General features: G+C 64.1%; 2 protein-coding genes across 2 annotated transcripts; both read right to left on the reverse strand.

The window, feature by feature from the left end:
* Positions 1–482: 482 nt before the first annotated feature.
* LOC138829562 (uncharacterized) lies at positions 483–12,409 on the reverse strand. The gene is made up of 6 exons (XM_070025911.1): positions 12,275–12,409; positions 7,162–7,298; positions 3,720–3,827; positions 2,241–2,473; positions 1,938–2,175; positions 483–1,332 (listed from the first exon to the last, which is right to left on the reverse strand). The coding sequence occupies exons 1-6, from the start codon at positions 12,407–12,409 to the stop codon at positions 483–485; spliced, it is 1,701 nt and encodes a 566-aa protein (XP_069882012.1).
* Positions 12,410–13,345: 936 nt separating this feature from the next.
* Positions 13,346–14,420, reverse strand: LOC138829551 (transcription factor MafA). Its single transcript, XM_070025902.1, has one exon. The coding sequence runs from the start codon at positions 14,414–14,416 to the stop codon at positions 13,352–13,354; it is 1,065 nt and encodes a 354-aa protein (XP_069882003.1). The 5' UTR covers positions 14,417–14,420; the 3' UTR covers positions 13,346–13,351.

Below are 14,420 nucleotides of genomic sequence, written 5' to 3' on the forward strand. Positions count from 1 at the left end.
TGGATAAGGGCCGTGTCTCTGAGCCCCACTTCTTGCCTCTCACCCAAGAGCCGAGGGGAAGGGCTAACTCAGAGACCCTGAGGCTGGCTGTGCTCACTGCTGATCTGTGGCTGCCTGGACGGAGAGGGGGACACGTGCGCCCCGCTGTCCCTGCCTCGGTGGGCGGGAGGTCTGGTCTGAGGAGAGCCGGCACCCAGAACGGTCTCCAGCCCCCACTACCGTGGGGAGGGCCAACAAGGGACCCAATGCGTGGGCGCACGGGGGAGCTGGAGGCAGAGGGGCCGGCCAGGAAAGGCTCCTGGGCGCCACAGACAGACAAGCTCAGCAAGGAGGCAGCCAGAAGAACAAGGGGGGGGGAGGGGAGTGGCTGGGGGAGGGGGAGAGACAAGCTCAGCAAGGTGGCAGCCAGAAGGGGGGAGGGGAGGGGCTGCGGGGAGGGGGAGAGGGAGGGGAGGGGCTGGGGTGGGGATCTGGGGTGAGGATCAGGGGTGAGGCTGAGGATCTGGCGTGAGGATCTGGGGTGAGGATCTGGGGTAAGGGTCTGGGGTGGGGGTGAGGGTCTGGGATGAGGGTGAGGATCTGGGGTGAGGGTGAGGGTCTGGGGTGAGTGTGAGGGTCTGGGGTGAGGATCTGGGGTGGGGATCTGGGGTGAGGGTGAGGATCTGGGGTGAGGATCTGGGGTGGGGATCTGGAGTGGGGGTGGGGATCTGGGGTGAGGGTAAGGGTCTGGGGTGAGGATGAGGGTCTGGGGTGAGGGTGAGGGTCTGGGGTGAGGGTGAGGATCTGGGTGAAGGTGAGGATCTGGGGTGAGGATCTGGGGTAAGGGTCTGGGGTGGGGGTGAGGGTCTGGGATGAGGGTGAGGATCTGGGGTGAGGGTGAGGGTCTGGGGTGAGTGTGAGGGTCTGGGGTGAGGATCTGGGGTGGGGATCTGGGGTGAGGGTGAGGATCTGGGGTGAGTGTGAGGGTCTGGGGTGAGGGTGAGGATCTGGGGTGGGGATCTGGGGTGAGGGTGAGGATCTGGGGTAAGGATCTTGGGTGAGGATCTGGAGTAGGGGTGAGGGTCTGGGGTGAGGATCTGGGGTGGGGGTGAGGGTCTGGAGTGAGGGTGAGGATCTGGGGTAAAGGTCTGGGGTGAGGGTGAGGGTCTGGGGTGAGGGTCTGGGGTGAGGGTGAGGGGCTGGGGTGAGGGGTGAGGATCTGGAGTGAGGGTCTGGGGTGAGGGTGAGGGGCTGGGTTGGGGATCTGGGGTGAGGGTGAGGATCTGGGGTGAGGGGCTGGGATGGGGGTGGGGATCTGGGGTGGGGGTGAGGGGCTGGGATGGGGGTGGGGATCTGGGGTGGGGGTGAGCGGCTGGGGTGGGGATCTGGGGTGAGGGGCTGGGGTGGGGATCTGGGGTGGGGGTGAGGGGCTGGGGTGGGGATCTGGGGTGAGGGGCTGGGGTGGGGAGGGCTGCTGAGAACAGAGCTGGCCAGGCAAGCTGTGGGGGCGGCACACATCCAAGGATGCCCTTCACCCTCCTCCAGTCTCAATAAAGACACTAATTAGCATCCTGACCACTCAATTAATTAGGCTTCATGAGCTTAATTATGACAGAAGGGCAGCGCCAGCGCCCCGCCCCCAGCCACGCGCGTTTATTGACCAGAACAGATACAGGAGGAGAGGCTGGGGGGGGGGCGGTGGAGACGGGGGGGGGGCGGTGGAGACGGGGGGGGGGGTCTCTGGAGGCCTGGGACCACACCCGGGCTCTACCTGTCTGGTCTCGAGTCAGACTGTAGTGACCTGGAAAGTCCCCACCCGCCTGAGGCTTCCCCGCAGTGGCCAGGCTGCAAGCCCCTGGGCCAGGGCAGCACCAGCATGCCCTCTCGCACCCCAGACTGGGACCTCTGCCCCGCTCCTCTGGCAGGGGCTGGGCCTGGGCCGCGTCCCTCTTGGAGACTGAAGCAATGGCAGCAGCGGCGGTGGTGGTGGGGTGCTGGTGGTGATGAAGGGGATGATGATGGTGGTGATGCAGATGATGACAATGCTGTTGGTGATGGTGACGAAGGTGGTTATGGTGCTGAGATGGGGGTAGGACCAGTGGTGATGGTGGCGGTGGTGATAGTTGAGAATGTGGTGGTGGTGGTGGAGGTTGGAGATGATGGTGACAGGGATGAAGGGCTCGTCGTGCAGTGTGGCTGGGGCTCAGATGGTGAAGGTATAGCCCACCGGCCCTGCCAGCCTTCCCTGGAGACAACCTCACCAGCCTTGGGGCCTCCCTGGTAGCCGGGGCTGGGGACGGTGTCAAACCCCAAGGGAGTGGAGGAGGACTCCAGGGGCTGGGTGTGGCTGTCTCCAGACCCGGCCTGACCTGGCCCCGGGAAGAGGAGCTCGGGCAGCGTGCTGCCCGCCTCTAGGTTCTGCCCAGGCTGTGGGAGCGGGCACTGGACATCCAGCGACGGGAGCCTTTCTGTAGTCGGGCCTGGAAGGACCCACCTGGAGTGCATGGAGGAGCAGCGTTACTGGTGTGTGTGCATGTGTGCATGTGTGTATGTGTGCAGATGTGTGTGCATGTGTGCATGTGTGCAGATGTGTGTGCATGTATGCAAGTGCACGTGCATGTGTGTGCACATGCGCATGCACAAATGTGTGTGCATGTGTGCAACGGTGTGTACCTGTGCAAGTGTGCACACGTGTGTAAGTGTGTACATGCATGTGTGCAAGTGTATGCACGTGTGTGCATGTATGTGTGCGAGTGTGTGCACGTGTGTGTGTGTGTGTGTGTGTGTGTGTGTGTGTGTGTGCTGTGTCCCAGGCCCGGAGCCTGGGGAGGAGCGAGGAGGCGGGAGCTCATCTCTAGCAGAGGGGGCCCAGGGAAAGTCCCTCCAGGTGTCTTTCCTGCACCATTGCTGGAACAAGGACCTGGACTGGACATCTTGTGTTCATTGTCCAAGGTCCTGGCCTGGCACGTCCCCGCACGCAGCCATCCTGGGGCGGAGCTCTGAGGACACCCCAGCAGCCCAGCCTGGAAGCCACTAGCCCGGAGCCCAGCAAAGCCAACGGGGCCCAGCCCCAAGGATCTGAGGGCCCAGCCAGCGCGGGCAGAGGGCAGAGCTCCCGGGGCCAGGAGGGCCAGGGGTCGCGTCTCTCCCTTGCCCATGGTGGGCGCTGCAAGTCAGATACAATTACTCACTCAGTGTATCATAATTACCGCAAATAGCCCATTAAAGAGAAATTATCATCAGTGTGATATTAGCAGACAGCAGGGGGAAATGAAGAAGGAAAAGTGCTTATTCTCCCTTTGTCCCCTTAATGGGGACGCAGGCTGCAGGCAGCGGCGGGGCACCATGGTTGTCCTAACCACTCTTCCCAGGGGCTCAGGGTGGCCGGCCTTACACCCAGGACGGGAGCCACAACCCAGGGCCACGTCCTTCCTTCCGTAAGCCCGCCTCCTCCTCACACTGCCTCCTAGGGAAGGCCCCTCGATGTGCCTGTCAGGGCCCAAGCGGACCCGGTAGACCCTCACCATGAACTGTCCCGGAACCCCTCACAGACACCCCAGAGGGCGCGCTGCGAACCAGGCGACTAAGATGCACCATCCCAGCCCAGGCCCCGTCCCCTCCTCCAGCAGGCGGCCTGCCCCAGGCCCCGTCCCCTCCTCCAGCAGGCGAGAGCTGGGCCTCCTCTGGGAGATTCCACCACAGGGAAGAGGGTGGGGGCAAGGCTGCACTGCCAAACCCACCAGACCGCCGCGCCCGCCTCCAGGGAGCAGGAAGACTGTGTCTCACCCATCACCGCAGCACAGCAGCTCCGCGCCTGGGCCCGAAGGTGCCCAGCCACGGCAAAGGCCCTGGGGTCAGACAGGGAAGTGTGCAGAGCCTGCAGTCCCCACCTGGCTGAGAACCTGTGGCCTTGTGGGCACCCAGGCACACCTGCGAGTCCTCCCGACACGCCAAGAGGTAGGTCCACTATTATGAGACCAGGCGCAGCAGGCCATGGGATCAACCCCACATAACCACAAGAGTGGCAGAGGCAGGGTTGGTCAGGGCTAGCCCTAGGGGCCACATTCTTAGAGACCTCATGGTCAAGAACAGGATGGACAGACACACACGTACAGAGACAGACAGACAGACAGACAGAGATCATAGAACCAGAAATGGGAGAAAGCTCAGTGGCAAACTATACTTATCATCAAGATTAAAAGACAAGGCTGGGCCCTGGTGGCTCACACCTGTAAGCTAGCTACTCAGGAGGCTGAGCTCTGAAGATTGGGGTTCAAAGCCAGCCCGGGCAGGAAAGTCTGTGAGACTCCTCTCTCCAATAAATTATTCAAAAAAGCTGGAAGTGACACAGTGGCTCAAGTGGTAGAGGAAGGGAGGGAAGGAAGGGAGAGAAAGAGGGAGGGAAGGAGAGAGGGAGGGAGGGAAGGAGGAAAGAAGGAAGGAAGGGAGAGAGGGAGGGAGAGAGGGAGGGAGAGAGGGAGGGAGGGAGGGAGGGAGGGAGGGAGGGAAGGAGGGAGGGAGGGAGGATGGATCCCCGCTGTGGAGACATCTGGGCCTGGCCCCGGGTCAGGACCCCTGGAGAGCACGGAGCAGAGGCCAGGCTGAGGAAGGGGCCCTCACAGGGCAGAGCCTGCCAGGCCCCAGAGGCTCAGCTTTGGTGGCAGCAGGAGCTAGCGTGCAGACCTCAGATTAAGGAGCCGCCAAAGTGTCTTCTCCGGGAGGCAGGCGGGTCGCCGTGCTGAATTCAAGGGGAAGGTGAGCAAAGGGACCAGAGAGCGATGTCTGTCTGGGACAGCTAAACAAACACTCCAAACTGTGGCAGTGTCCACCGTCCTCTCCCCAGCCACCCACCCACCCATCACCATGCTTCCCAGCCCTGCATTCACTCAACCTCCTCCACCCACCTATCCATCCACCCCTACCACCCCCTCCATCCACCACCATCCACCCCCTCCATCCACCCCTACCACCCCCCTCCATCCACCCCTACCACCCCCTCCATCCACCACCATCCACCCACCCCCTCCATCCACCCCTACCACCCCCCTCCATCCACCCCTACCACCCCCTCCATCCACCACCATCCACCCCCTCCATCCACCCCTACCACCTCCCCTCCATCCACCCCTACCACCCCCTCCATCCACCACCATCCACCCACCCCCTCCATCCACCCCTACCACCTCCCCTCCATCCACCCCTACCACCCCCTCCGTCCACCACCATCCACCCACCCCCTCCATCCACCCCTACCACCTCCCCTCCATCCACCCCTACCACCCCCTCCGTCCACCACCATCCACCCACCCCCTCCATCCACCCCTACCACCTCCCCTCCATCCACCCCTACCACCCCCTCCGTCCACCACCATCCATCCACCCCCTCCATCCACCACCATCCATCCACCCCCTCCATCCACCACCATCCCTCTACCCCCCTCTTTCTAAAGGCGGGAGGAGGAGAGAGCCTACCCCATGCAGGTGGCCGGCCTCGCGCTCTCCTCTGGGCGCCCCCCCCCCGCCTTGTCTCCCAAGTCCTTGTGTGGAGCGCAGGCCTCTCATCCTTCCAGCTTCCTAGGACTTGGCAAGGACTTTGCGAAGCTAACATCTGTGTGTGAGCCGAGTGTAGGCCTAGCCACTCAGGAAGCTGACATCTGAGGATCCCGGTTCAAAGCCAGCCTGGGCAGGAGTCTGTGAGACTCTCATCTCCAATGAACCACCAGCAAACCTGAAGTGGAACTGTGGCTCAAAATGGTGGCGTGCTAGCCTTGAGCAAAAGAGCATAGGGACAGCACCCAGGCCCTGAGTTCAAGCCCCAGGACCTAAAAAATGATAGAAGAAAATCTGCATTTGCTGGTGGGAAGCTCAGAGGGAAAAGCGCTCCCACGAAGCTGGGTGAAGCCAGGGAGGAGTTCTGAGCAGGGGGTGAAGTGGGATTTTCTGACAACCTCCCAGACCTCCTTAGAGAGTAGGGGCACTCTCTCTGTTGCTTTCTTCTTATCCTCCACCTCCTTTCTCTTTGAGATGCAGGTGTGATGGTTAGAACTGAAGCAACAATTTTGAACTCCAAGACCTAGGGAGTGGAGACCAAGACAGGAAGAGCCTGGATCCCACAGCGCTGGGCAAAGTAGTCCTCAAAGGTGCTCTAGAATCCAGGGCCTAGACCATCAGTCCTCAGACACAAGATGCCTCCAGCCTGGCTCTTTGTTGGTTATTTTAGAGATGGACTCTGGGATTTTCCTGCCTCAGCTGGCTTTGAACCACGACCCTCTGATCTCTGCCTCCGGAGTCGCCAGGATTACAGGTGTGAGCCACTGGTGATGCACAGCCCTTGCCCCTCATGTCTTCAAGAAAATGGGATCCGGCCAGGCACCAGTGGCTCAGGCCTGTGGTCCTTGCTATTCAGGAGGCTGAGAACTGAAGATCATGATTCAAAGCCAGCCAGGTCAGAAGAAAATCCTAGAGACTCTGATTTCCAATTAACCAGTAAAAAGCTGGAAGTGGAAGTGTGACTCAATTGGTTAAAGCACCACCTTTGAGCAAAAAAGCAATGCCAGAATGCAGGGCCCTGAGTTCAAGCCCTGGTGCGCACACGCGCGCACACACACACACACACACACACACACACACACACACACACACACAGAGGAGTGGGTTGCAGTGCATGAAGAATCTCTGTGAAAGCTGTTGATCTGCAGGAGGTTGGAGAGGGGACGGAGAGGCCGCCCTTTGGGGGTGGCACTGGCTAAAGGGGTGAGAGAGGGTGAGTATGTTCTGGTATGCGAATGACAAGGAAACCTGTAGCCCGGCTTTAGGAGCGGTGCAGACAGGTTGGAATTGGTTGTGTTCAGAGTGGAAATGTCACCACGAACCTGAACTTCCCCTTGCGCAGGCAATGCATGCTCATTTTAAAAAAAGTAAAAAATACAGGTGATGAAAATAAGAGCAACAGGAAGGGGCTTCGACCTCCTGCCCCACCAACCCCAGAATCGGGGTCCACGGCAGCGGCTCAGCCCAGCTTGGAATTTTCTATAAAAATCTTTTCAAGTAGGCACGCACGACCGCCGGTGCCCCCACCGCATGGCCGGTTGTTATTACCTGTGCACGGACTGGATGCATTAGGTCTGGGTCTGGGGTGTCTAGGATCTTCCTGTGAACTTCTGTAGAACCCTGGGCCCTCACCTGGACAGGACTCCAACCTCCTCCCTGCACAGCACCCCAGAAAGTACAGGGGATGGGGGTGCGCTGGGCAAGGGGCAGGGAGCGGGAGGAAGGGCTCCCTGCTGTTTGCCGGGGGCTGGGCCATGGGCAGAGCCAGGCTGGGGGGGAGGGGGGGGGGAGGGGGGTCACCAGGAGCCAAGCTCCCACGGTGCAGGCGGGGTGTCCGCTGAGGAGAGCCCCACCCGCTCCCCACCTGCCTCCCCAGCCTTGTGGAAAGACCTAGGACTCGGCGGCTTCCTGCTCCCACAGCACCCGCCAGGGAGGGGCAAGGACAGACTCAGTCTGTTTCACAACCCAGAGGTGAGTGCAGAGGTTGACAGCGCGCGCACGCACACATGCACACATGCACACATGCACACACACACACACACACACACACACACACACACAGAGCTAGGGCAGAGCCAGGCCGTGCTGGGCATGGGAGGGCTTTGCGCCCTGCAGCCCAGGAGCCCTGGGTTCCACGTTTCCATTCCCTGAGGCTGAGGAAAGCGAGGCCTGTGCTAGAAATCTCCACCTGTGCTTCGCGGAGGTCTGGGAGCTGCGGACCCGGCCCCGGCCCCGGCCCGGGCAGAAGGGGCTGGCAGAGCTGTCCCTCCTCCCACAGAGCAGGGAGTCCTTGCTACCACCAGCCAACTCATCAGAAGGGCTCCCGGGTCCCACTTCCAGCCCCTCCCTTCTGCCCCTCCCCCACACTTCCTCTCTCCGCACCCCCTTTTCCCTGGGGCTCAGGCGCCCCCCCATCCTGGCGAAGCCCAGCCTAGCCCTGGGGGGTGGGGGCGATGGGCCCGGGCCATCCATCCCACCCCGGTGCAGCCCGGGACCCAGCAGCACAGGACCCTCCTGGGCAGCTGCACCCCAACACACAGACTAGGGCGAGGGGAGGGAGGGGAGCGGGTGGCAGCTGTGCCCTGGGGACCAGCCCCCAAGGCGCCCCCCACGGAGGCTGGGCTCCTCTCCCGCCCAGGCCATCAGCTGCTCTCTCGGTACCCCAGGGGCTGCGGCTGTGTGGCGCTGGGTGGAGGGGGCTGGGCCCCCTCGCCCTGCCCTGGGCTCCCTTCGTTGTCTCTGGGGGGTGGGGGAGGGGAGGAAGGAAGGGGAGGGGAAGGTGGGGCTGGCACAGGTGAGGGGTGCCAGCTCAGGACAACAAGGAAGAGAGCAGATGCAGATGCAGATGCGCAGCAGGGGTGAGCCCCCTTCTCCCACCCCCCCAGCTGGAGGCCAGGCCAGGGGGAAGAAGCCAAGGCTGGTGTCAGTGCTGCCTGGGCTGAGTGTCCTGGGCGGGCAAAGACCCTGGGGTCGCACAGGCGACCTGGGAGGTGGTCAGGGATGTGCTGGGGACGGTGGGAGGGGGGCGGGACAGCAAGGGGGACAGCACAGCGGGAGGGACAGCAGACAGCGGGAGGGAGGGCCGTGCGGTGCCGGGAGAGGGTTTGCTGGCACGACCCCCCTGCCATGACGGGGCCTGGGGTGACATCAGAGCCTGAGGAATCCTGCTGGGGGGAGGGGGGAAGAAACCAACTCCTGATCCTGGCTGTGGGGGGGGCTGTGATGGCCCAGACCCGGCAGCTGGGCGGGTCCCTGTGAATTAGGCAGGCGCTGAGCCTGCAGCCGCCGCTCCGGGGCTCCTGTGCCCGCCTGTGTGCCCACCAGGCCCAGCGCACAACCCTTCCTTCCCCTCTCTCAGGCCCGTGGACTCAACCCCTCCCCGTAGCTGCACACCGTTCCCCCAGAGCCCCACCAACTTGTGCTGCCCCCCACAGCCCGCCGGCCTCCCCTCTGCACCCATTCTGAGACCCTAGAGACACTCCAGGCTCTGTAGGGAGACCCAAGACACCCAAGCGCCAGGGCTGGGCTGGACCCAACCCTGTCCCGCCAGCTGGCGCCTCGGCCACCTTCCTCCCCAGCTCAGCCCACAGGCCCAGGGCCGGGCTCGGGTTCCCCAAGCATTGCCACCTGCTCCCATCCTGCTCCCTGCCCCGCTGCACCCCTGCCCCGCTGGACGCCCCCCCCCACGCAGCCAGCAGAACAGGGCACCGGTGGGACATCCTTCACCAGCCCCCTCCACCTCCCTGAGCTCCCTCCTCCGGGGAAGTGCCTGCCAGGGGAAGTCCTTCCCAGGTCTCACTCCCGGCCCAGACTCTGATGAGACCTAACCCCCTCCCCGACCCCATCATTGCTGCTCCTGCTCAAATCAACACCTTCGGACCTTAGGTCCCCATCCAAGAGCCACCTGCACACGCGGTGCTCAGCTGATGCGCAGATAAATCCTCCCTCCCGCCTCCCTATCAGAGCTTTCTGGTGCCGCTCCCCAGAGGCAGAGCGTGAGGGGAAGGAGCCCGGGGCCTCCCCTCCTGCTGTCTGACTGGAATGCGGAGAGCAGGTTCCCAAGGCCCAGGCTGCACCCGCAGGGCCTCCCTGGCCCGTCCTGGTTGTGTCCTCAGGAGCCTGGTGACAGGGACTGGCGAGAGGAGGGAGCGCTGACCCCCCCCCCCCCCCGCCTGCCCCAGCCTGGAGCCCCAGGCAGGAGACACGAGGTCTTTTATTTTCCTTCTTTTTTTCTTTTGGTCGTGGGGCCTGAACTCTGGGCCTGGGTGCTGTCTTCAGCTCAAGGCGAGTGCTCTACCACTTGAGCCACAGCGCCACTTCCAGCTTTTTCTGCTTCTGTGGTGGTAAGGAATCGAATCTAGGGCCTCATGCATACGAGGCAAGCACTCTACCACTGAGCCATCTTCCCAGCCCCTTTTCCTTCTTTTTTTGCAAGTGCTCTTACACTCCATCCACAGTGCCACACCCAGCTTTTGAGAATTGGCTGGAAGTGATGAGTCTTACAAGGCTGAGCGCTGGTGGCTCACGCCTGCAATCCTAGCTACTCATGGGAGGCTGAGATCTGAGGATGGTGGTTCAAAGCCAGCCTGGGCAAGAAAGGTTTTGAGACTCTTAACTCCAATTCACCAGAAAACGAAGTGACACTGTGGCTCAAAGTGGTAGAGCGCTCGCCTTGAGCTGAAGAGCTGAGGGACAGCGCCCAGGCCCAGACCAACCAAAAAAGAATCTCAGCCTCCCGCGCAGGTGGGTGTGGGTGTGCGCTGCAGGCCCCCGCGTGGTGTGTCTCCCTGCACATGTGGGGTCTGTGCACTTGTCTCCACAGAGGTGTCTGTCCACGCTCGCACGCGCGTCTGCCTCCCCACCTCAGAGTCAGCTATAAACAGGAGCCCACTCTGCTCTGCGGGGTCCCGGAGCTGGTGGGGAGAGGCTAGCGGCCCGACTGCCAAGGGGTGGGGTACTCCAGGACAGGGGGGGAGGGGAGCCCGGCCTCAGCTCAGCACCTCTGCATCCAGACTTTCAGGCTTTTGCAGTTTATGGCCTGGCATCAGCGGGTTTGGGCAGCTGACTGTGTCCTGACCCCAAGATGGCCCAGTGGGAGCTGCTGGGGACACCCCAGCTCTAGTGGCCGCTCCCCTTCAGCCACCCCCTCCCTCCTGGAAGACCACCACAGCCACCTGAGCGCGGGGGGGGGGGACCAAGCTGGCCCTGTGGGCCCCAGGCAGCCTCATCAGGAAGTCCCCCCAGCCTTGGGTGCTGGGGCTCCGCGGAGGGATGGTGTGGGGGGTGAGGGTCAGAGCGTCCTGCAGCTCACGCTGTCCCCTGCCGCTTCTGCGCAGAGCTGGGGTCACCCCAGTTTGGTCAGGTACCCCATCCCCACGTCTGGCTGCATGCTCACTCCCTCGCTCATTCCCTCGTGCTCACACCTGGCCATCTGGCTGCAGCTCGCTCCCTTTCCCCCTCCATGTCCTGTGCTGGTTCAGGTCAGCATTGAAGGCCTCCCTGACCCCGCCCTTGTCCCCAGTTGGGCCTGAGCACCGCGCTCCCGTGCCACCACTGGACTGTACACCCCATGCCACCAGCCACGCGGGGAGCGAAGCCCCTGCCCCCAGGTGCAGATGCAGCCTGGCCTGCTGGGGGGGGGCAGGGCTGGGGGGAGGGGCGCGGTCCCACTCAGGCAGGAGGAGGGCTTTGCACAGAGGGTGTCTCCCCGCAGGGTCTCAGGGTCCCCAAAATCATTTATAGGAAGGCGTTACGTGTGGACTCCCCTCAGGGGCCCTTTTGCCCCCTAAGGGTCCCCCCCCACCCGCATTGTCCACCTGTGTCCTGGGGAACAGAAGGAAGGGAAGGAGGAGGGATGGAGGGAGGGAAAGGGAAGGGGAAAGCAAAAGCCAACCCAGCACCTCCCAGCGGGCCCTGGGAGAAGCTCGCGTGGGGCGGGCAGGAGTTGTGAGGGGATCCTGGCCCCTGGCAGAGCACTGAGCGCCCGGCCCGGGGCCTGGCCGAGGCTCCGGGCAGCCTCACAGCCACCCTTCCTCACTCACAGGACAGTGCAGTCAGCGGGACGGCCCCGGGCCGGGCCGGGAGGAAGGCTCGTCAAGGCTCAGTGGGCAGAGGCTGAGGCGTCCCGTGTCCCCCACCCTTTGATTTAGACTAGGACTGGCGCTGCCAAAGCCAGCGGAGCCAGCAGCCCTCAGCCAGGAAGGTGCCCACACCCCGCCCTCTGGGGCATCATCGGCCCAGCAGCAAAGCCCTGCAATGATGCGGTGGCCCGTGTTGCGCAAAGCTCCCCAGCATTAGTCCCTTCAACTCTGAACTGTTTCTTTTTTCCTGGCACAGATAGAGGCTCACCACCGGCTAAGATCCTGGGATTTTGCTCAGCCTACAAAGAGCAAAAGTCTCCCGGAGCCTCCTTTGAAAGCTGAGAGGCGCACAGAACGGCTTTCTGGAGACCTGGGATCAAGACATAAACATAAAACAAACTCAAACTCCAGAACTCCGCCGGCACCTGCCGAGTTCCCACAGAGCAAAGCAGGCCGGGCACGCAGGAGGGAGGGTGGACAGTGGCTGTGGACAAAACCCACATGTGGCCCCTTCACTGGCAAAGGAGAGAAGGCCCCCTCAAAGCCAAGCAGCCATGCCCGTCCAGGGGTGAGATTTCCTTCCATGCCCCCACCCTTCAGAGGCCAGAGGCAGTGTCACCCTTGGGTGTGGGTGAGGCTTAGAAGATCTAGCTGGGGTCTCGCACCTGAGCTGGGGCTGCCCCCAGGGCAGAGGCCCCGGGTGATGCCACCGTGCCTAGCACCGGACCTGTTTTTCCCACTGCAGCAGCTTGGTTCAGAGAGCCGCAGATATACCAGCCAGGCTCCAGGGACGTTTGCATCTTAACGGATTTATTTCGTTTTAATATGTTTTTTTCCCCTTTTCTTCAGTCTTGTAGCAAATGAAAACAGTGCAACGAAAACCAACAACACAACAAAACTTTCGGTCTCCCGCCAGAGCCGGGGCCGGGAGCACTGGGGGCCGAGTCCCTGGTGCCCTTCCCGACCCCTCTGAAGCCAGATGAGCCACCGGGCCAGCGGTCGAGGGGTTCAGAGGCGCAGCACTCACCTCTGACCGTGCTCCCGGCTAGTCCAAAAAGTGACGGGCCACGCTTAAAAACAAATTCTACGAACAGAATGAAACACAATTCAAGCCATTTCCCCATCGCCCATGCCAGGAGGTGCGGGCCCAAACCTCCTCTTTGAACACGTCTAAATACTGTGCACTGCTCCTCTCCCCGACGACTAAAATAAGATCTCTTTCCCGGGGTCATAAACAGGATCTGGTGCATGGAGAAACCGCGGCTCGGGCCGGGCAGCGCCGCCCCGCCGGCCGCTCGCGGGGAACGGCCCGGCTCGGGCCCGGGGACGCGGGGCGGGCGCGGGCGGGCGGGCGACGCATGCGGCGGGGAGCCGGCCGGGCGCCGGCGTGCCCCAGTCCTCCCTCCCAGTCGCCGGGCGCGGTCGTTAGAAACGTTTCGAGCGCACGGTCGCCTGTCCCGGGAGGAGCGGGAGTGAAGGAGCGAACCGGGAGCTGGAGCGCGGGGAAGGACGGGCCGCGGCGGCCCCGGACCCGCCCGCCCGACGTAAGTCCCCGCGGTCGCGTGCAGTGGTGAGGGCTGGCGCGGAGCGCGCGCGCGGACGGACGGCCGGACGGCGGCGACCCGGAGCGCGCGGGACCGGCCCGGCCCGGCCTGCGCGGGCGTCCGGGGGGCGTGCGGGGCCGCGCGGCGGGGCTCGCGGGGAGGGCGCGGCGTGCGGCCCCGGCCCCGGCCCCGCGGCGCTCACAGGAAGAAGTCGGCCGTGGCCTTGGCCGCGCCCGGGCCGGCCTGCGGCGGCGAGGCCTCCCGCGGGAAGCCAGGCCCGCCCCGGCCCGCCAGCTTCTCGTATTTCTCCTTGTACAGGTCCCGCTCCTTGGCCAGGCGCCCCACCTCCAGCTTCAGCTGCTCCACCTGGCCCTGCAGCTGGCACTTCTCGCTCTCCAGGATGTGCCGCTGCTGCACGCGCTTGAAGCGGCACGACTGCGCGTAGCCGCGGTTCTTGAGCGTGCGCCGCTTCTGCTTCAGCCGGATCACCTCCTCCTTGCTGAAGCCGCGGAGCTGCCGGTTCAGCTCGCGCACCGACATGGACACCAGCTGGTCGTCGGAGAAGCGCTCCTCCAGGCGCACGTGCGGACCCGCGCCGCCCGCGCCGCCGTGCCCGTGCCCGTGCCCGTGGTGGTGGCCGGCCGCGTGGTGGTGGTGGTGGTGGTGGTGGTGGTGGTGGTGCGCGCCGTGGTGCGCGCCGCCGTGGTGGTGGCCGGCGCCCGCGTCGTCCGCGCCGCCGCCGCCGCCGCCGCCCGGGAAGCCCGGGCCCCGGAAGGCCTCGTAGGCCGCGGCGGCCGCGGGGTGGTGCGCGCCGTGGTGCGCGCCGTGGTGCCCGCTGCCGATGAGCGCCTCCACCGCGTCCTCGGGCGTCAGGTGGAGCGCCTCGGGGTTCAGGGGGTGCTGGTACCCGCTCATCCAGTACAGATCCTCCAGCGCCGGCTTCCCCGGGGCGCCCCCGACGGCGCCGGGGCCCCCGGGCGGCGGTCCCGGGGCGCCCCCGGCCGGAGCCGCGCCGCCGCCGCCGCCGCCGCCCGCGCCGGTGCCCGGGCTGGGCGCGCAGAAGCTGGGCGAGGAGGGCACGGAGGAGCAGGGCGTGCTGAGCGGCGTCGAGGACAGGGAGCCGGGCGGCAGGCGGTGGCAGAAGCGCTCGGCCTCGGGCGGCTCCTTCTTCACCTCGAACTTCATCAGGTCAAAGTCGTTCACGTACTCGATGGCCAGGGGGCTGCCGGGCAGCTCGGCGCCCATCGCCAGCTCCGCGGCCATCGCC

The sequence above is a fragment of the Dipodomys merriami genome, unplaced genomic scaffold (genome assembly GCF_024711535.1).
Source record: "Dipodomys merriami isolate MVZ:Mamm:240054 unplaced genomic scaffold, mDipMer1.0.p SCAF_174, whole genome shotgun sequence".
NCBI lineage: Eukaryota > Metazoa > Chordata > Mammalia > Rodentia > Heteromyidae > Dipodomys > Dipodomys merriami.